Source organism: Anomalospiza imberbis, chromosome 3 (genome assembly GCF_031753505.1).
Source record: "Anomalospiza imberbis isolate Cuckoo-Finch-1a 21T00152 chromosome 3, ASM3175350v1, whole genome shotgun sequence".
Classification (NCBI taxonomy): Eukaryota; Metazoa; Chordata; class Aves; order Passeriformes; family Viduidae; genus Anomalospiza; species Anomalospiza imberbis.
The window spans coordinates 81,386,464-81,408,290 of record NC_089683.1 but is presented as its reverse complement, the minus strand read 5'-3'; the positions used below and the strand labels follow the sequence as shown (position 1 = coordinate 81,408,290).

Here is a 21,827-nt window from a genome sequence, read left to right as displayed (position 1 = left end):
AAATTATTTAAGTTTCAATGTCCCTCATAAATATTGGCTTTTGTTAATATTTGTTTCTGTATTAAAAATGGCAGTAAACAGCTCTGGCAAGAACAAGTCTCTTGCTGATGAGCATAGGGAAATAGTGTGCCTGGGCTTTCCAAGACATGCTTGTCTTCCCCAGGGATGACAATGTTCATCTGTAGGTCTCTGGGCTTCTGTATTTGGATGGGACATTCAAACCCCACAGACTCAGAAAGTTCAAGAAGCCATAGCATTGAGCTCACAGGTCCAAATATCTGCTTTTAAAACTGTTATGAAGTGAGAAACTCTTGAAGATGGCAAAATGGGGAAAAAGCAGAGTAAGCAATTTCCACCTATGATAAAATTTTTTATTTATTCCATTTTAGTATTCAATATTATAAGGTATGAAATGGAAGAAGAAGACAGACAAAGCCCTGCAGATCTATTGGAAGGGAAGAAAATCTCATATAAAACATTGGGAAGTTTATTTGATGTCAAAGAGCACTGGATCAGGCTTTTGAAAACTATACCAAAGGGCAAGGCAAAGGGAAAAAAATATATTCTCATAATTTATCATGTGTCTGACAAGAGATTCCTAATTGCCAGGATAAACTGATATAAAAAATTGACTGCTGATATCAATGGAATTAGATCACTTTGTTAACTGATGAAGATTCTGTATGCATTTCCCAACACTTGCAATCAAATAATTAGGTATTGTTAGTTACTGTCAATAAGACTGATGATTGATGACAAAAAAAAATACTCTGAAAATTACATGAATTCTGCCAAACACCAACTCAATTCAGAGCACACAGCAAAACTAATATTAAACCTTTTTTTAAAGCAAATAGGACCTAAAGAAAAGACACTAAAACCATTGAGAAGCTTCACAATTAAATAAAAAACATCTTCTTTGTCCTTGAATACTTTGTTTTCCATACTAGAGATAATCTTCACTGTATTCTCATCATGGCCTCACACTCTTCCTTTATCTCCATCAAGACTTTCATCAGGCTGTGATCTGTCCCATGGGTCACCTTCATAATATTATAGGCCTTTAGGAAAGAACAGAAATGGACATGTTAGTCATTGTGTAGACCATGCAAAGGGGCTGGACCCTGGAGCAGGGTGGGATGTAAGAACTGGACCTCAAGTGGCTGGCACCTGGGGGCTTGAATGCATGGCATGGTTGAAATAGGAGTGAAGCATCCTAAAGTGCATGGTGATTTGTCCCTGACAAAGAAGGAGGCATTGACTCATTATTCCTAGGTTTTAAAACCCACAAATAAGTTGAACAACTGGCTGTATGGAATAGCAGAGAGAGATAAATTTGCACAGAGACATGAAGGCCGTTTCAAGATTGGTCAACTACAACACCCAAGGTTTTGATACATTATTTAAAAGATGACTGTGATGTTCATGATGTTAGGAGCCTGAAAGTACTGTAAAAATAGAAATGGATTAATGCTTAACCCATGGAATAAAGTACCTTAACTCTAACAGGAGCAACTATACATAGCATCAAACAAGTGAGTACATTAATAGTTTCACTGTCAAAAGGCATGCAGGGGAATGGGTCTTTGTTGCTTTTGCCAGGGACTATTTTCTCTGTATGTTTGTAATCTTCTACTGCTGGGCTAATTTATGCTTGCTGATATTGCCTGTAGTGTTGCTGATTTCCTGCCACATATTTGTCTGCAATGCTCTTTGCCCAGCTCCTGTTTAGATCATCACTTTTCATATGGCATTTCTACTTCTTCCTTCTATTAAATTCCTCCTGCAAGGAAGTCCTAGATGGAAGCTGATTCAGCACTTCTGAAGATAGAACAAGGAAGCTAGTAGTGTACTGGCAGGAGAAAAGATCAGAGATTTTTCATCATCCTAAACTGAAGAATTGAAAAAAACTAAATGCATCCTATGTTTCAAAGGGTTCCTTGTCCAGTAGCTGACAAAATTCAGCTAAATTGGCTTTGAATTGCAGCATTTCTTCTTGGGGAAGAAATGTTGAGGAAGAGGCCTCATTTAAATTGGATAGACAAAAGGAAATATATCTTCTTGTGGAATGAATGAAAGCCTACTTCCAAATCATGAAGACTGGCAGGCATATGGAAATTCCAGCACAGTTTATTTTTGCGTCAAATTTGCTAATTCTTAAAAGAGGGAGGCAGCACAAGATTGAAAGAACAAGTTGAAATATCAGTCAAAACAAATCATAGTGAGCAAGAAGCTCTAAAAAGCATCAAATATGCTTTAAGCTACCACAGTGCTCTACTACTAAATGATAAAATTTACACAGTTAAAAAGAAGGATGGAAAAACTTTCATTGCTTTTAGAAATGGCAAAGAAATGTGAAACAAAATCAGAAATACTTAATTTTTGTAACATGCAGCTGTACCCGGACTAACTAGAAGGGGACAGGATTATCCTAGAGCAAAGTGGCTGAGTGAATTGGTCCTGGATCCTGACACATTGGTGCACAGTGCTTGCATGCACTGTCCCAGAAAGCTGATGGATTTATTGTGAATGATGTGTGCTAAGAGCAGTGAATCTGGATGCATTTGAGTGACAGTCCTGGGGCAGGTGACCTGGATCTTTAGCCCCACTACAGGATAGAGGTCAGGCTCATAGTGATGCACTTGGACCCTAGCATCCTGAAGATGCACAGCCAGAGATGTCTGTATAAATGTACCTCCATTAAAAACCAACAATCCTTAATATCAAACCTAATATTGAGTTAATGCTACCATTTCTGCCTTTCTCCGACCTTCAGCATTTTCTTTCCACTTCTTTTCTTTTGTAAGTATGACAGACAAAAGCACTCAGTCTTTATCCTTTTTTTTCCTTGGAGGAAATCATTCTTATGCAATGTACCATCTCACACACTGCTGTAAAAGTCAGAACCAGCTGTATCAAAGTTAGAACAGTAATGACTTGAGCAGTGACTTAAATTCAACTGGTATTAGGCTATGTAGCTGTTTTGTCATAGGTCATTGCAAAACTGGGAATAATTTTAGCTCCAGTGCAAGAAATTGCTTTACTGGACAGAAGCAGGACATGGGCTCTCTGCCTACTCCCCTGCTCTCAGTCCCACAGCTCACCAGCAGAGCTGAGCAGATTCGTGTGGTCTGTGTGGTCTCCCTCTCGGCTAAAAGAGCAACTCTAATGAAAAACTACAACAACAACAACACAGGCCACAGTATCATCAGCTACACCCTGTCTCCCTGAAGAATATAAACCCCATTAGAGCAGAGGTAGGGCTGCTGTTCCATGAATGTAAACGAGGAGCAGCGCAGGTGTTTGTGCCTGATTTGCACGGGGATGGAACAGGATGCCCACGGCCATGGCTGTGGGGAACTGTGGGCAGATGCAGGATGACACAGTTGCAGCCATAAGCCAGAATGGCAGGAAGTGTAGGCCAGTATTTCAGAGGCAGTATCTGTGCTTTTCCATCTCTCTTGATTGAAGAGTACAGATTGTTAAAGCAGGCATAGGAATACTATCAATGACAGCTGGTAAACAATTCAGTGTTTGAAGCAAACACCTAGCAAAGGGATTTCTTCAGTGTTGCTGTGAGACCTGGGAAGGATTTTACTCGAATTCCTGTGCCTTTTGCCTCCACCACAGGGATTTCTGTAAGAAGGGAAGTTGTACAGTAGATGTTGTAGATGCTCATGAGACAAGACAGCCGTACCCATCAGCTCATGGGGGACAAAAGTACTCCCATGACTAGGCCATGTCAGGCTCTTCAAATTGCTTTTCAGATTGAGCTTCAGTTTCTGTCTTTTGCTGACAAAAGCTTTCCAGATCTATAACTCAATCTGTCCTCTAATACATCTTTCATATATATGTATATAAATGTAAAAATAGTATGTTGCTTGTAAAATAAACCAAGGGCTACCTTCAGTTTTTATTCCAGAGGAGTATTCCCTCTCTGTAAAACTTCCATTTCAAAATCTAGCAAATAAGATTCTGCAGGGCCTAATGTAAGTTTAGGGGTGATTTCTTTCTAATGGGCAACATAAAGCCCTCCATATTATTTAAGCCTTCTTTGGGGGTGCAGAGCAGAGAGCTAAACCCACAGGGCCCTAAGAGCAAGGTGGTTAGGATATTAATTAATATTTTGGTGGCACAGAGAGCAGCAGTGAGGGCTGGGCTGCAGAGTCAAGAGAGATCTACTGGTCTTAACAGACCATGATCTGCTGCAGAGGCTGTAAATCCCCAGCAGCTCTGAGGCTGTGCCTGATTAAACAGGATTTATATGTGAGGTGAATTCCACTCAGATCCCAATTCCTCTGCACCTTCCAGATCCTTGTTCCTAATGCCACAGTGAAATTAGTCTGACGAGGGTTCCAACAGGGTGCTGCTATTCAATGTCAGAGTGTATTAAGAAGAGTAATGAAGCAGAGAAGGTAATCGAGTTTCTGCTCTGAGCATGTGGCATGCTCTGCTCTGTTGACACATCTAATCACAAAGGGGCAAATTGTGTTCTCATATAACTCTAGGACATTATCTGACTAATATTAGGAATCACATCCTTTAGTCACAACAAACTGGGAATTATATTTTGCTCTAATTTGTTCTGGTGTAGAAAGCAAGGAAGTGAATCTGTTGCAGAGCTCATCTGAAGAAGTTACACGGAGAAACAGGATGACAAGAAGTTTTTCCTCCTCTCAGCTGTGCTCCCAGGGAGTGGGAGTTCAGTCTCTCCCTCTCCCACACTTGGGTGAAAAGGGGGAGACTGAATGGGAATAGGCAAAGCCATGACAGGATTCTACACCTCAGTTGTAAAGCACTCACTGTGTCCTTGTGGAGCACCAATGGCTTGCAGCCTCCGTTAGAGGATCACTGAAGTATGACACAGAAGGGCAAGCAGCACCTTAATGTCCCTTTGCAGAGAAAGAGGATGTCACAGCCTAGAAAAGGTTTCTGTGTTAGGCATTGCTCAGTTTCCAAAGGATCATAGAGTAGCAATCTGGCTTTCAATGGGCAGCTTCTTCACCAAAAACATATAAATCCCCATTGCAATGTCCACCTTCACTGACCAGCAGCATTCATTTGTCTCTAGGGGAATTTGCTCCAGTTTAATCTAATGAAGTATCACATTAGAAATGCAAATAGAACAATGCCTGTTGATATAATTGTAGCAATGTCAATGAAAACAGAAGCTTCTCTGACTGGAGTCTCCATTGCTAAAAGGGAAAGTCTGAATGTTTGGAAATTATCAATATTTTGGGGGAAAGAGCAGAGACCTGGCACATGACAGATATATGACATGCTTCTGAATAATACATAAAAATAGAATTGATTACTCTTCTGTCTGCTTTATAATGATCAGAATTGGCTATAAGTAAAATATATCAAGTGAAGATTTAAGTTATACCAAGACTTAGCAAGAGTGGCATCATATTAAATACTAATTTATTACTTCAACATATGAAAATTATTCAGCTTGCATCATTAATCAGATGTTAGAACCACAGAGATATGGGGGTTGAAGAAAAGGTAAGTACAAAATACTAATACCTAGAGAGTCATGACTTGATATTATCTTTACAGGGGACCTGGGCAGGAGTGAGCAGAAAAGCACCTCCCCCTCACCTCCAGTGGAGACACCCGTCCCCTTCTACCCCAAGCAGTTGCCACAAAGCACTTCATATAGCATGGACATTAATTGAAGGGAATGTAGAGCCAAATTCTTCACTTCCTTCCAACACTGGTGCCAGAACTGGGCCTGCTCCTGCCCAGCAGACACAGGCAAGTGGCTGGGCCAGGTGGCTTTTGGCAGCACCCAGCAAAGGCAACAAGGAGCTGTGTCAGGAACTGGAGGTGAGCCAAGAGCCAGGACAGGGAACCACATGGAGCATGTAGCATCTTCAGGGCAAGCTGGTCACAGGACAATCAATAACATAAGAGAATAAGACCTTTTTGAAGGAAACTAAAGGCATCCCATCTTCCAGAGGGAGCAAAGTACCCCAGCAGTGATTGAGGGCTTGAGATGGGAGGCATGATTCTACATCCTGAGGACATGTTGCACATGGAAAGGGATTATTTAATATACTTAAGATGATACTAACAGCAATATAACAGCAGGACAAATAAGAGCCTGAGGTACAAGGAAATGAATATAAAAGTTAGCTCAGGTACAAGAGGGATGGCTTAAAGCTCAAATGTAACTAACAAAGCACAGCTGCAAAACCAGATCAAAGATGATGAACAATAAGAAATACAAGGGATCAAGGGACATGCCTGTTGATTTCAGTTTGGCTCACAATAAAATACACACGTTAAAGACAAAGTTTTCCAGCCTGAAATCACAGAACCCAAGAGGGAATAAGGAAGGTAGAAACTGCAGCTCTCCTCCTGTTCCTGTACTTTCAGTGCTCTCCGAATCACTTTGCTATGGGAATAAGGAACATATGAAGCACTGAGATAATTTACCTCTTCAGAAATAATAGTAATTTTTCATCCAGGCACCTCTGAGCTATCAAACTGTAATTAGCTGTGACTGATGCTGGAGAATGTCAGTGTCTGAAATGCTTTGCTGAGCAACAGTGACCCATCACCACACCCAGCTGCAGCCTGGGGAAACACCACTGGTGGAAGAAGTGGTGAGGAGCATCCAAAGGCATGAGGAAGGAACCACACAGCGGTTTTGGGGGAAGCAAGAGAGGGGGGTAGAGAAAAAACATTTCATGATACTGACCTGTTTCAAGGTTTCCAGTGCCTGAGGAACCATGCCTTGACTGTACTGCAGTTTGCCCACTCTCATCAGCTGGACAGCCCTCAGTGGATGAAAGCCAGGATAATACAGTCTGTAGAGAAAAAATGAGGAAAACGTGTCACTGTCAGCTCTCACCTTCACAGTCACTGCCTCTGCGGAGAGCTATTAGGGTAGGACTGCAAAGTCATTGTGAATGTTAATAAGGTACTCAGAGAAAATTAGCTGCAATACTGAGAAGCATGAAATACTGAGGGGAATTATCAAATTATTACTCTCCATCCCAGAGGAATGCCTTTAACATTATCCTGTTAGAAAGCGACGGGAGTGGGATTATTTAATTTGCTACTGTTGGATAATACAATAGCATTTACTGTACTTAGTGGTGCAAACAGAGGTCCCTGACAATCTCAGTTCTCTGGAGAGGCATAATTTTAAGAGGAAGCTTCAGCAGGGAACTCAGTCCTGGATTGTCCAAGATGAAGGAGTGGGACTGCAGTGAAAGCAGGTATGTAGCATCATGACCACTACTTCTGAGGGTTTGTATGCTCCCTGTTGCATAAAAAGAACTGGTTCTGCACATTCAAGGAAACATCTCAGATTTGGCTTGTTCATCGACACGAGGTATCTGCTAGTATGAGGATACATTCCTGTTCTTAATTAATTTCAAAGAGGTTCCGTAAAAAAAACAAACAGAATAATGCTCTCTTTTTTCTAGATGGGTGTAGATGGAGAGTGGTGTCATCATTAATTGCTCTCAAGATGCTCCTGAAGTGTTCATGGTGGCTGCTCCACATTTTTAAATTTCACAGACCCTTGGCTCACCATATGTGGATTGCACCCCAGCCCCATGTTTTGGATGTGCAGATCATGATATCTTGAAAAAGCAACTTGGGGACTGCAGAAAGCCATGGATGTAACTTGCCTGGAAGTGGTCATCAGGAAACATGAGGTGAAGGGACTCACTTGGAAATTAAGTTACTTACAAAAGACCTTATATATTTTTTTACTAACTATCCCAGAATCACAGAATAGTTAGGGTTGGAAGAGACCTCTGGAGATCATTTGGTCCGACCCTCCCATCAAGGCAGGGTCACCTGGAGCAGGTAACAAAGGAACTCATCCAGGTAGGTTTTAAATGTCTCCAGATGGAGAATCCATGACTTCCCTCGGTGGCCTGTTCCTGTGCTCTGCCAACTTCAATGGAAAGATGTTCTTCCTCATGTTTTAGTTTACGGTCAGCGGTCCTTGTCCTGTCACTGGGCAACGCTCAAAAGAGTCTGGCACCATCCTCTTGGCACCCTCCTTTGAGAGGTTTAAATGTGTTAATGAGATTCCCTCTGAGTCTTCTCTTCTCCAGATGGAACAGGGCCAGCTCCTGCAGTGTCTCCTCATAGGAGATGCTCCAGACCCCACATTGTCTTTGTGGCCTCTGTTGGACCCTCTCCAGTAGCTCCTTGTCTTTCTTGTGCTGAGGAGCCCAGAACTGGACACAGTATTCCAGAGGTGGCCTCACCAGGGCTGAATCATCTCCCTCAACCTGCTGGCCACTCTTCCCAATGCGCCCCAGGACACCATTGGCCCTCCTGGCCATAGGGCCACTGCTGGCTCATGGACAACTTGTCATCCACCAGGACTGCCAGGTCCGTCTCCACAGAGCTGCTCTGCTGTAGGTCAGTCCCCAGTCTGTGCTGGCACTTGGGGTTATTCCTCCCCAGGCGCAGGACCCTGCACTTGCCCTTGCTGTACCCCATTATGCTGCTCTCTGCCCAATTCTCAGTTCTCAATCAAGGTCCCACTGAATGGCAGCAGAGCATTCAGATGTGTTGGCCACTCTCCCAGTTTAGTGTCATCAGCAGACTGGTTGAAGGGACCTCCTCTGCCACTGATAAACAAGTTGGATAAGAATGGACCCAGTATTGATCCCTGGGGAAGGCCAGTGACTGCAGACTATGCAAAATAAAAGAGAACAAAAAGAACAAAGAACAAAAGCCTTAAGCACAGCTCACCAGAGACAAACAACCTACTTGATCAAAGAGCACTTTTTTTCCTCAAGTACACCAGCAGTTGTGTTTGAGCAGTGTCTAAAAATACAAAATGAATCACAACTTCAGGAAGAATTGCCAATAAGCTTTCCAAAATCTACTTTTTGAAGAAAATATTTTTTTGTGTTTATGCCAAACCTAGGATCATCAGCGTTCAGGGTAACTGTTAATTAATGATACCGCTGCAGTCAGGAAGACACTTAAATTTTCATGAATATGATTAAATGATGTGAATTTGTACAATGTACAGAAATCTTCTGATAATTCTGCATGTAAATTAATAAGTTATCTTTCTCTGTTATATTTCACTAATAAAAATGCAAACACAATTAAATACAAGCAATTGTTTAAATGGCAGCATATCTGGCTGTCTTTATAAATCTTTAATTAGGATGTGTAAACATAATGAAAAATGTTTTCACACCCAAATTCCCCTATTCCACTGATCCCACGCAGTTTCAGTGAAGATATACAGAAATACATGGAAAGCATGCCTGGCAGGATCTCAGCAGCAACAGCTTTTGATCTGCCAAAGCCTCTCATGAAACAGCAGAAGCCAATTCCTCAATGAGAATAATCCATCCTGAATTGCCACAAGCACCTCCTGCTCAGCCCCCTTGTGGGTTGCAGTTCAAAAAGGCTGAAAAGCCAGCAGACAAGAGAGAAGAAAAATGATAGCACTTATCTCAGTCCACTGACCACTCAGGAACTTCAAGGGTCTGGTCAAACTAGGAAATTATCAGTGGGTTTATTTTTAGAATTTGTTTCTGGTTATTATATCAATATGGTGCTATCTGATACTAGTGAAATAGGGAGAAAATGCAGAGATTTTGGTGTGAATTAATCAAGAGTAATAGAAATTCCAGCATTAACATGGTCACAAATGGAAATAACGAACACATGCACATCTTTGTAAAAAATTAAAAAGAAAATGTCTATATGATTGCATCCTTCTGCACTCCTCTGTGACTTCTGCAAAGGAAGGGGTGAAAATGTCATTTCTTCTTCTCTGTACCACCAAAAGGCCAGGATGCCTGGGGAAGAATCATGGCCACAGGAGAAGGTGCCAGGGAGACAGAGATTTCTGCATGAGATGATAACCCATCTCTGTAGGCCTCATTAGACTGTTTCTGCTGTATCCTGACAGCTCTGATCAGCTCTGATTCTTTTGCCACTGCTCTTTCACAGTCGCTTCACATCTCTTTCCACACCTTTATCTTTCATTCCACACCTTTATCTTTCATCCTATCAACCATCTTTTTAATCTTCCTTTCCTACCCTTCTGAATAACCAGCCCCATTCTGATACCAACACAAAGAGGGTCCTGCCTCGCCTGCAGCCAAATAAGGGGTGGCAGCTCAAGCAGGAAACTCCAGGCTGTGCTTTAGCTCATCAATGTAGTGCCTGCTAAACTTCACACAACACAATGTGGGTCCGTCAGAATTCAGAATAGGCCCCTCCATGCAAACGTGTTTCCTTCTATAGATCATGGATTCACCTGCAGTCACTAAAGGTCTAGGATTGTGGCATATGCGATACCAGGGAAAACAGGCAGCAATTTAGCAATGTCAGGTACTCAGCCCAAACTACCAACCATAAACTAAAGCAAGTGAAAACTTAAGATGAGGACAGAGAAGGAGTAAAATGTGTGAAATGAGGAGTCCTGTGCTCATAAATATTTACAAAGCTGTTTTACTGAGCTGATTTATGCTCTCATCTTAGGCATGTACATAGTTCCATTTTGCAAGTCCTAAAACTGGCATTTGAAACCACCGATTATTTTCATATTCTGGAATAAATCTATTAAACTACTGGAACTCTTCCATAAACTTCTGTTTATGGAAGAACATCCATTGAGTGAGTTTACTAGAGAAATCCAGGCAGCTTGCAGATCTTCTGGGAGACGTGCAAGTGGGGAAGATGCTGTTGGCTTCTTCAAGACATTCCCAGGATTCAGTATTATGAAACACTGGAGTGACAGAAAAAAACTAAGCAATGTCAGTCACTTGTGGGCCAATTTATTATCTCCATGTATTGCTCTGAACAAAAGCAAGTGGATAGATTTAAGAATAAGGAAGATATTTACCAGCCAAGGAACTGATTCCCAGGATTCAGTATTATGAAGCACTGGAGTGACAGAAAAAACTAAGCAATGTCAGTCACTTGTGGGCCAATTTATTATCCCCATGCATTGCTCTGAACAAAAGCAAGTGGATAGATTTAAGAATAAGGAAGATATTTACCAGCCAAGGAACTGATACCTAAAGACTGTCAACAAGAGACCAAGATAACTGTAGAGAAATACATGCTGTAAAACATGTTACAGCTTGGGAAGAGTAGGATTTCAATCTGAAAAGGATTTTATGAGATTTATGAGGGCCTGAGGGACAAGAAGGGAAACTAACATACTGAAAGCTGAAGTAAGCATAATTCTGTGGAGTGATGCTTCCTTGCCCTTGGCATTGGCCAATGCCCAGTAGATCACTTGCAAAGAGAGATTAAACAAAATACAACTAACAAGTAAAGCTGCACTGTAAACAAGACAGCTGGAGGAGGCTGAGGAAGAGCTGTACATTTTGTATCACATCCTCTGCTTTTATGAGGCAGCACAGCTTTGTTCCCATCTATGCCCAACAGCATCCATGCTTGCCTGTTCCTCCAGCCTGCCCTCCTCCCTGTCAGCTGCCCCCACCCAGAATGGCGTAATCTGCAAACCCCACAGAAGTGCCTTCTGTTGCCACCTCCAGGTCATTGAAAATGGTGTTAAACAGGATGAGTCCCAGGACAGACCCTGTGGTGCCCCTGCTGTTACTGACATCAAACAGTACCATGTCCTCCCAGTGCACCCCCCAGGCAGGATTGTACCTGTCTAGCTCTCTGCTCACCTGGGCCATAACACCCTAACCTGCATGCTGGCTCCCTGATCATCTCAACCTTGCAAAGACAGTGAGCGCACTGGCCAGCTCTCTCAGTGCCTGTTCTGGAGCTAGCCATCCTGTCTGATGGAATTGTAGGGGTCACACGCTCTCAGATAATCCCTGGCTCAACCCTTATCCCAGGATGTGCCTGAGACACTTCATAAGTGACCAGTGAGGCAAAGAAGGCACCACCTAGCTAACTATTCACAACCACAAATGAAAGCTATTTTCCAGTCTTCAGGTAGCTTGCACCAGTGCTTCACTGTTCCAAGCAACAGCAGTTCCTGCATTTTATTCACAAAATACCAATTTTCACTCAGCAAAGAAATAGCCTATACTATGTAAAACAGTAGCTGTTTCTAAGGAAATTCACTGTTCTTCTTGATAATTCAGCCTCAAGGTTTGCCTTGATTAACCCCCAGAGCAGTCACTATTCATATACTTTATTAAAAAAAGGTTTTGTTTTTTTCATTCTATGTACTAGCTCTGAATTTCTTGAAGCAATCTCTTGTGTTTCATGTAAAGGGCAGTGTAAAAACCACAACCCTTGACAAAATTTAGCCAATTCCTTCTATTTCTTAATAATGTAGTTCCATTAATTCCACTCAACTGATCTCCAATTACAAGGTAAGCAGTTAGAGCTTTTGTGTTTCCTTGTGAATTAAAGCCTAGTATTAAAAAAAAGAGACTAAGCAAAATCACTGCTTTTTCTGATGACTCATATTTTAAAATAGATGTCTACCATTCCTTGCACACCAGTCTGTGGGGCTGACATACTGCTGTCTTCAGCCTGATGTAATTAGAAGCAGGAGGATTTATAAAACCTGAAATAAAGCTTTAAAATGGAAATGTTACAAGTCTCTTTACTAAGATGACATGTAAAAGGTGAGGCTACACATATTTGTAAACATAATTTCAGTACCTTTCAGTGCAAGTAAATATGACAGCATAAAAGACATAAAGCAGTTTCAGGAGCCCCAACAACACAGAAGGGATAAAAAGGCTCCAAGGCTTCAGCAATGTCGGTAAGAAAAATATAAAGAGGAGAGTATCAGCTTCACAACAGAATGTACACCACAAATACAGCACCCAGTAAGTTCAACCTTCTCTTCTTTCTCTGACTTGTTCTTGATTTCTGAACTCCTCATTATTTGAGTATATTCATTAAAGCTGTTCACTGAACTGAAGCCTAGAATTGGTTTTATGTTGTCCAGTTACTTGTTTTTTTCTTCAGTCAGTGATGTGAAGCTGGTCAACTAATTCACATAGTATTTCTCTTCTTTGGCTGGGATGTTGAATGGGTTCTACACACAAGAACTATAATAAATATTTTTAGGAAAAATTTAGGGAAAAAATTTTATTTCTGCTAAAAAGTATGAAATATTCAAAGAAATCACATGCATCAGGAACACAAGACAGGTAGATTAACTATACTCATTTAAGAGTTTATATATCTTCAAGTCAAAGGTGCTGCTCAGTCTGATCTGCACGGAATTTCACTTACCAATTCCTGATCCAGACCCAACAATTTGAAGCTAAAGTAGTGCTTAAGAAGAAATGCTCTATTTATAGAAAGAAATCTTAAGCAGCTTTAGACATAATTTGGTCAAATTTTTATTTTTTAATGAGCACAAGCCCTGTGCAAGAGTTTTGCCTGGAACAAAGGCTGCTGGGTTATTTTTGGAGAAAGTGGGAATATGTCATTGATAGTGGACTAGGTGACTGTTTTGAATGCTGAGTATTCAAAACAGTCTGGTTGGAACTTTGAAATTTTTAAGCCCAATATATTTGTATTAACCTGTGTAAAATATTTAGGGGTCCCTGTGAAAGCCTTCAAAAAATACTGGCCTGGCTTTCATGTTAATATTACATTTTTATATTAGAATAATAATAATGTTAACCTGTTATTCTTTCTGATTCTTCTTTCTCTTTTCCCCTCTCTTTTTTTTTTTCTTAACAACTTCCTGTCTATCATGGATGACCAGGTTAAGTTTAAATCGGTTCAGTACTTCCCAACTCCCATTATACCTTTTGCAGCCATGCAGTTTTTTGAGTAGAAGTCTAAATCCTTTACCTGTGACAGACCTGATATACTCCAGCTGCCCTGAAATGTTTATTGTCCATTTTATCTCCCCATCACAGTGTCTCATGGAGATGATCAAAGCATCAGTGAACAGTTTAATTCTGCCATCAGACTTTAATATCTTTTCCTGGATTTGACCTCTCTCATTTGGATTTTGGGATCAGATCCTCGGCACTAGCAGGGAGGTTTTCCTGGAGGAAACCACTAGTGCGCATCCTTAAAGCATTATAAAAATGCTTTGCCAGCAACAGGAAAACATTATTAGAAGAAATTTTTGCTGGGAGGTCTCTTACAAACTAAAGTAGGAGAAATTGCTTTCTGTGATTACTATGCAAAACCACTAATTATCCCTAAGAGACTTCTTCTGGTCTAACCAAATAACACCAGAAAATGGTCATAATTTTCTGAACCAGCTGGGGTGATATCAGTACAAATGTGCAGACCTAACATCACTGATCAGAGTTCATTTTGAAGACTCCATACTTTTACAAATATATGCTGGCTGTATATTTTTGCAGCCTAATATAAATGTGCTCTCTCTCTCTCTCTCTCTTTGGATTGCTTTGTATTGGCAAAACTCTTGGTTATCCCCCAAGTATAGAGATTTTCACCAATGCCCACAACTCATGTATGAGCCTCGTCCTACTAAGCAGCAGAGTGCATGGCATGACAGTCTTTGTTCTGCACAGATAAGATATGGTGGCCCAGGCAAATGAAATAGTTTGTCCAATGTTACAAGATAAAATCTCTGGGAAAGTTAAACCTAGATTTCATTTTAGCTCTAGGATGGCTTTTGGTTCATGCAGAGTCTGGGTCTTGTGTTTGTGCTGTCTTGCCTACCTGTCTGGCTCTAACAATCCAAATGAAAGTAAACATAATTTTAGAGGCTTAACAGGCTTGCTGTATTTTGTAAACAAAATGTAGAGACAGTAACCATAGTTAAGAAACTTTTGTGCCAGACTGATACTTATATTTCTGTTTCTTTTATCTAATCTGTTGTCACTCAAGAAATGTCCTGTATTTCTGTGGAACAACTGCCTCTGGAAACTATTCAGGATTTAGATCTGTGAAATAATGCCTCAAAATATTTTTCATCACATCTGCATCTCATACTGTTCCATTACTATTTATTTCAGTAATTTAACTGATGTGATCAAATAAGCAATCATACTTCTTAATTGACTGAATTGTCAAGAAATGTTAGCTATCCATCTCAGAAATTATTTCTCTCTGGCTGCTGATCATTCTGCCATATTCCTTATGATGATAATTTATGTCACATTAAAATGAATATTGTTCCAGATGTTGTCTCTGCCAAGATTTGAATGATAACTTCAATAAAATGAAAAAATGGGATAAACTGCAATTTTCATCTTGGCTCTTGATCTGTCTAACTCATCCACTTAAGATGCTAACTCTCTCAGTTTGAACTGTCCACTTCAATGTTCTTTCCTCTTCTGATATTATGAGATGTTAAGGAAAGAAAGGATGCCCAATCTGGAATGGAAGTAGGAAAATATTTTATATATATTGTCTCTTTGTCCTGGCTGAGCTTCAAAACATCTTGTAGCTGTTAGGGTTTTTTTTTGTCCTAAATTCACCACCTCTACAGATAAAAATGGCAGTGTGCACTGTTACTGCAGATAGGAACACACTGTCTCCGCCCTTGCATAACCAGGAGAGTAAGAGATTAAGATCGACAGTTTAGTTCAAAGGATTTATAAAATTATTTTAAAAGCCATACAGATTGCATTGGGAGAATGCCAGAAAACACAAGAAGGGTAAGAAATGCAGCAAAGGAAAAAAAGGAAAGCTAATTAAAGAGAACATGCATGGGAAAAGAAGCAAGAAACTGAAGGGAAATGTACACTAGAGACACTGTAATTTGTGAAAAAGATCTTGGCATCACCTTCTTCTCTAGCAATGAACCTCTGACCAGCTGTTGATGGTATGAAAAATTACTCACTTTCCCTATCTCACGCAGCTGAGAATACAAGATTGCAGGTACAAGAAATGCAAGTTTAGACTTTGGTCTTAATCAGAGACCCACAGGTTTGCATGGTCTCTCTTCTTCATCCACAGAGAGTGACAGGAAAACGTAAAGCACTGATGGATCTCTATTCAAGTCACATATGATCTTCCTCTGATTTATTCCCTCTGCTATGACACGAGTCCCCCAGTATCTGAGCCACACACATCTAAATACTACTGGTGTCGGCAAAGCTTGGAGAAGTCAGATGAGAGTGTATGGGTGTTCACAAGCAGCAGAAGGAAGAACGGAGCTGGTAGCACTGACGTCTTCAGTGCAAAATGTCTTCTCTGTACTCACCAGTATCTCAGATCACCTCAGAAGTCTGTTGTAATACAAAAGTGTTCATTTTTGTTCATGTTCATTTTTGACCACATGTGCCTTACAGACTCACCTCTCTTGTGGTTTTTTTTTCCTTTCTCCTACCATGTTGTCACCGTTCAAAATCTGTCAGGCCTGTGCTTTACCAGCTGCCATTTCATTTTGTCTATAGTGTTGGCTATAACTCTTGTTGCAAAAAATAACAACAATAGCAACTGAATTAGCACTTGCAAAATTTAGTGACATTCTCATGCATAACTTGTTACCAGCATGTCTGAACAAGAAGTCTATAACCTGATGTCAGATATCTCATTTAGACAACTAGCCCTACTCCTCCTCATGTCTCAGCTTTTCCATCTCTAAAATGACAATACTGATCTCTTTATGCAGTAGACTAATATGAGGGCTAAATACTATCATGTTTGTGAAGAGCTTTGAGACTCCTATAGGAAGATGCTGTAGAAGTTCAAAATATTAGCAATAGCTCTGAAAAGAATGACAAATCCTTGGTAGGATATAGAGTTAAAATGTGACAGCTAAACAAGACCATCTATCCGAACTGTAGAACACGTAACTTCCATCCAGTTGCTCAGCTGGCTACAGAATTTCTTGCATGACCCAAAAGGCATGTAAATTGCTCCAAAGCTTCTAGGAAATAAAACAATCTGGAAGAAATGGGAGGGGGGAAATAGCATTCTTTACAGAAAAAAAAAAGGAGACCAGCTATGAACAGCAATCATGAGCAATAATCTCTCCCAGTCTACAAAGTGCTGCCTGAAATGCCAGCTGAATATAAAGGAGAGATTTTTTCAGGTAACACACCACAGTGCCTCTTCGCAGCATGGAAAAAAGTGTGCAATACTTCAAATGACCAAGGCATGCTTGAACTCTGTAATTGAAAGTAGCATGTTCACTGAGCAAGCATTTTTCAAGGAAAGACAGTTTTGTGGTACATCTCGATTAATGGGTATGTTTGTACCTTGGCAGTCCAGGCACGAGGTAAAAATTTTTAAAGGGAAGATCTCAAGCCAACATTTTGTAATTATATGTTATTGTTCCAAAAGATTGTAAGGATTTTCAAAATTGTACCTAGCTATAGTTATATGGCCCAGCCACTCAGAGCTTGTTTAGAGATGTATGAGAGCATGAAAGATACTCTCCAATAAGGACTTTCCATCAAATTTCCTCAGTATGAGGTTTTGGATTGAATTTCTAGATTAGGTCATTAGAGGTCCATGTCTTGACATGATGAGGGTATATTTCTATAGGCAAGATAAAGGATGAACAATTCATTTAAGCTGAAGTGCAACTCATTCAGGGACCTACTGAATACATCTCTTGTATAAAAACAGAAACAAAGCGTTCCCAGATTGAAAATAAAGGGCACGATACAAGGAACCCAGTTCCTAAAGAATGAACTGGTTTCTCTTACTTAGTGCCAACTACATGAAAATACATAATGGATCTGTCGCAAGGATGTTTTCCCCATTTGTGAGAACTCCAGCCCTTTGTAAGCAGAGCCATGGAAGGGTGGCCACCTCTCTGGACCAGCCCACAAGTGCAGTGGCTGAACATGTCACTGAAGCCTATGGCCTTGAGCCCACCAGAAGGACAAAACCAAACCAAACCAAACCCCAAGCAAAGAAACAAACAAAGCAAAAAACCCCAACCAACCAAAAAACCTGCTCTAGAAGCGGCCCAGGCCATCCTTTGGAGTTACTTGACAGACACTTGATTACTCCAGCCCTTGCAATGATGCCTGCCCAGTCACCAGTGGAGAAACAGACACTTTGTGTCCAACCTCCTTTCCCTAAAGGTCACGGGTAGGTATCCCATGGTGGAGCACACTTCGGACAAGAATCCTCTGAAACAATCTGGTAAATGTTTTCCCCGCACCCCACTCACTGAGGGCAGTACAGGCAGAAAAGAGGAGCTACAACTGCACTATCATGCCTAAAGCACATGAGTAAATGACTTGTAACAGTCTAAAATTATGAAACAGTGAGCAACCACATTCTCTATCAGCTGATTTTATGGAGGTAATTACCATGTTGATTTATGGATGAGTGGGGATGGAGGAGGGGGAATGAGCAAAAAAAAACATATGTGGACTCTGTCAAGAACTATTTTTTTATATCAAATGTTATTTGGTTCCTGCTGAGCTAAAGAAAGACTCTGTAACACTTGGCTCACAGCTCCCAGTAATGGAACTCTGTGCAATGAGACCAGGTTCACAGTTCTAGTTCAAATACTAGCCAGCACATGGGGGAGAGCTCCAGCAAGCTGCTGTGCAAGTGCAGCAGAGCTGTCAGGGCAATCAATCTGTGGGTCTTGGACCACTATTTCATCCCATGTCCCAGGTTATACCCCTTTGTTGGCTAAAGCTCTCTGGCATAATATTTACTTTTGGTTTCCCATTACATATACCAGCTGTGTTTGAGGCAAAACTCCAGTCTGTCTCACAACTCGTTATTTCAAACAGGAAGAAGAAATTCCCTTTTCTCCCTCTTCCCAAATATTTTTCTTCTCTGTTTTCCTCTTCTAGTTTTTGCATCTTTTTTTCATAGTTTCTCTGTCCTTACCCTTATATTTTCTTTTATCAGTATTCTCTATCCTAACAATCCTAACAAGCTGCCTTCCCCCCCCCCCCCAACCAACTGTTATTATATTTTTATTCACAATTTTAATATTTTTTCACTCCAGGGTCCTCTCTACCTACCTATAACCAAAGTGCTAAGCCCTGTGTAAGCTGACTGCTCATTTGGACGCACAATATGAAAGATATCCATCTTTGAAGGAACTGCTAGACCACTAACAGCTGTTTCAAAGTAAACCCCCTTTATGCACTGCAAATTACATGTTAAGACATGCAATGGTTAAGACTGTGTGTAAAGCCTCAGGAAACCACCCATTGATCTATGATATGTCCATTAATCTCTTAAGCCAGCCTAAAGGGCATCTTTCTAAATTCGTACAGGAGCCAGGCATGAGAAGAAATCTGTCAATACCCTTTTGTGAGGCACAGGAAAAACCACATACTGAGTCTTTGCTATTAAATGCGAATCCATAGAATGAGGCAATCATCAAATTCTAAAATGGCATTTACTTGCCTCAAGCAAAAATAAAATGTCATGGCTTCTTCTGATTTTGCAAAGTACCACAATTTGATTGTCAATTTGTGATTTGTCTGAAATATGGCTTAGACACCTCTTGGCTTTCATGGCATCCGTTCTGAGGATTTTTGTATCACTTCCAGTTTGTATTCCATGCTGGACCGGATGTATCTTAATAGAGTGCAGAAAAAGGACTCTGCTAGGTGACAGCTTCTCTCCCAGAAAAATGGAGATCTTTCCGGTAATTACCCTGCAAATGCACTGCAAATCATGGCACTGCAAAGTTTTGTAATAACAAGGATCTCATGCTGCCCCTCTGATCTGTATTTTCTTTCTTTCTTTCTTTCTTCCTTTCTTTCCTTTCTTTCTTTCTCTGCTCATGCTGGTATACCAAGTAATGTTCTTGGTCCACTTCCTCCCCTTTTTCATGAAAGGCATGTTTTTGAAAGGACTCTACTAATTTCTTACTGGCTTTCAGAACACTTTTTTGGGAAAAAAATTATATACTTTATCAGGGTTCTTGATATTTTGTTATTTACATGGTCCCTTATGAGGGACAGCTGATGAAAGTTGTACCTTCATATAAAATGTTCTTACAATTTTTATAAGTGACTATAAAGTACAAATAATGCTAATAATACAAATGAGTTGCAAAATATATACCTTTTGCCAATGCTGGTTTGAGGCACAATACAATAGTTTCTGTAAAACTGCAGAGTATTAACTTCTTTGCGACATTTGTTTATGAATAGAGATGAGCCAAGAGGGAAATTTTTCTGCACAGGGATGTACACTGATAGCATGAATACTACTGTGTAGTAAAAGTATTTCCATCATGACATAAGTAGATTTAAAATATGCACGTGCAGATATGCAGATTGCCTAAAAGATAAGCCCAGACAGATTATATATACCCATGCCACTTTTTTTTTTTTTGATTCCTACATGATAGAATGCAGATCAAGTCATTTCATACAGTATGTCATACAATATTATACAACACAAGACATAACAGTTCAAGCCAATTTCATGTGGAGAAGTACTTACATCACAAAACAATAACTGAATGAGGCTATCTTCCCGTCAACAGAGAAGCCATAAATCAAGAGATTACTGCATTAGAGAGTGCAGGAATGCCTTTTGTCTCCATGCCAGAGCACATACCTCTGGAACATATACTCACCTCTACTGTTCCTCTCTTCCTAACAGACAGAGATGCAACAACTTAAATAGGTTAAAGACAATTTATACATACTTTGAAGAAAGAGTGCTTGCCCAAAGCTGAGATTTATACTTGCCAGTGTACATGAGACTGTCACACTTGATTAGAAATTTTAAATGCAATATGAAACCTTTCTCAAATTATAACTTCAAATTTTCAGCACTTTAATGGGGGCAAGCTGATTGATTTTCAGGAGGAGTTTGTAAATAACTGCAATTCTTGGTTGGCATAATTCTTCTGCAAAATACCAGAGACAGCTTGTCTACCTATAGACTTTCAAGGTTAATTTGAATTCATTAACGGTGTGAATTTAAAATTAATCACTTATAATCGCTTCAGCCATGTTGTAGATTCTGTCACTGAAAACTAACACAGAGTTATTTTATATTTAGGTTGATTCATTTCCAAAGCAAACTGGACCTGACTGCAGTAAATTGAGAAAAACACATGTATTTGAAAAGATTAATTAAAGCACTCTAAAATCTATTTGGGTTATTTACCCTTGAAATAGAAGCTTTGGCCAAACAAAAATGGTATTCCTAAAAAACAAAAGCCCTTCACTCTTGTGAACATTGGCCCAAAACATATGTAAAGATAAAATCCTGTGATGAATATCATGTAATTGTCCTCTCTTCAGAACAAAATTGGATGGTCTTTATATGACTTGCTCCAAACAAACAGGAGGTAGCTGGGAAACTGGCTAATCTGGAAGGGGAAAAAAAATATCTATAAGATACTAGACAAAATAGGGCAAGAGTCAAACTAGACACAAGAGTATATTTTGCATTATTAGGTTAATAAACTGGTTGTGCTACATTTTGATCCAAAATTGATGGTACGATAACTATAAATTATGAAGTATTAGTTAGAAAGGGCATATTGTGCTTAATGTACTAGCAAATACTAACCCAGCAGCAAACACATAATCAGTTGCTATAGTAAACCTAGTCTCCACCAATGCCTCAAGAATTGTTAAGAGATGTGACAAATTCTTGAATTCTGTCCTTTACAAAACGTGTATTTTCCCATAATCGTGTTTAGTGGATTTTCTGCAGAATCCCCATGTGCATACTGCACAGGTCACATAGCGCCTTATCAGATTCAAATAACTGATTTGAATTTTTATTGAGCACTGACCTTTCCAATATACATTTAATTTGTGTTTACATCTAATATATATATCTCGTGATCTCAAATATTCCACTCTGCTTGCTTTTAAACAGAAGGCAGCATGAAAGCAGTTTACTAGGAGAATGAAATCTGATCAAAAAGAATAAAAGGAAAGTACAATAGTTAATTATTTCAAGCCTAAAAATTGGAAGCAATTCTCCCATGTGCATAAGGGCCAATACAGGTCCTGTACATCAATTAG

General features: G+C 40.0%; 1 protein-coding gene across 4 annotated transcripts in view; it reads right to left on the bottom strand.

Moving 5' to 3' along the window:
* Positions 1 to 277: 277 nt before the first annotated feature.
* Positions 278 to 21,827, bottom strand: part of SMYD3 (SET and MYND domain containing 3) — a 384,522-nt gene continuing 362,972 nt past the window's right edge. For 3 of the 4 annotated variants that reach the window (XM_068185380.1, XM_068185378.1, XM_068185379.1), the window contains 2 exons: positions 6,710 to 6,818; positions 278 to 1,061 (listed from right to left, as the gene is read on the bottom strand). In XM_068185380.1, the coding sequence (XP_068041481.1) occupies positions 960 to 1,061; positions 6,710 to 6,818 (211 nt within the window). In that variant the 3' untranslated portion in view covers positions 278 to 959. The remainder of the gene's footprint in view (positions 1,062 to 6,709; positions 6,819 to 21,827) is intronic. The other variant, XM_068185376.1, reaches the window with a different exon arrangement.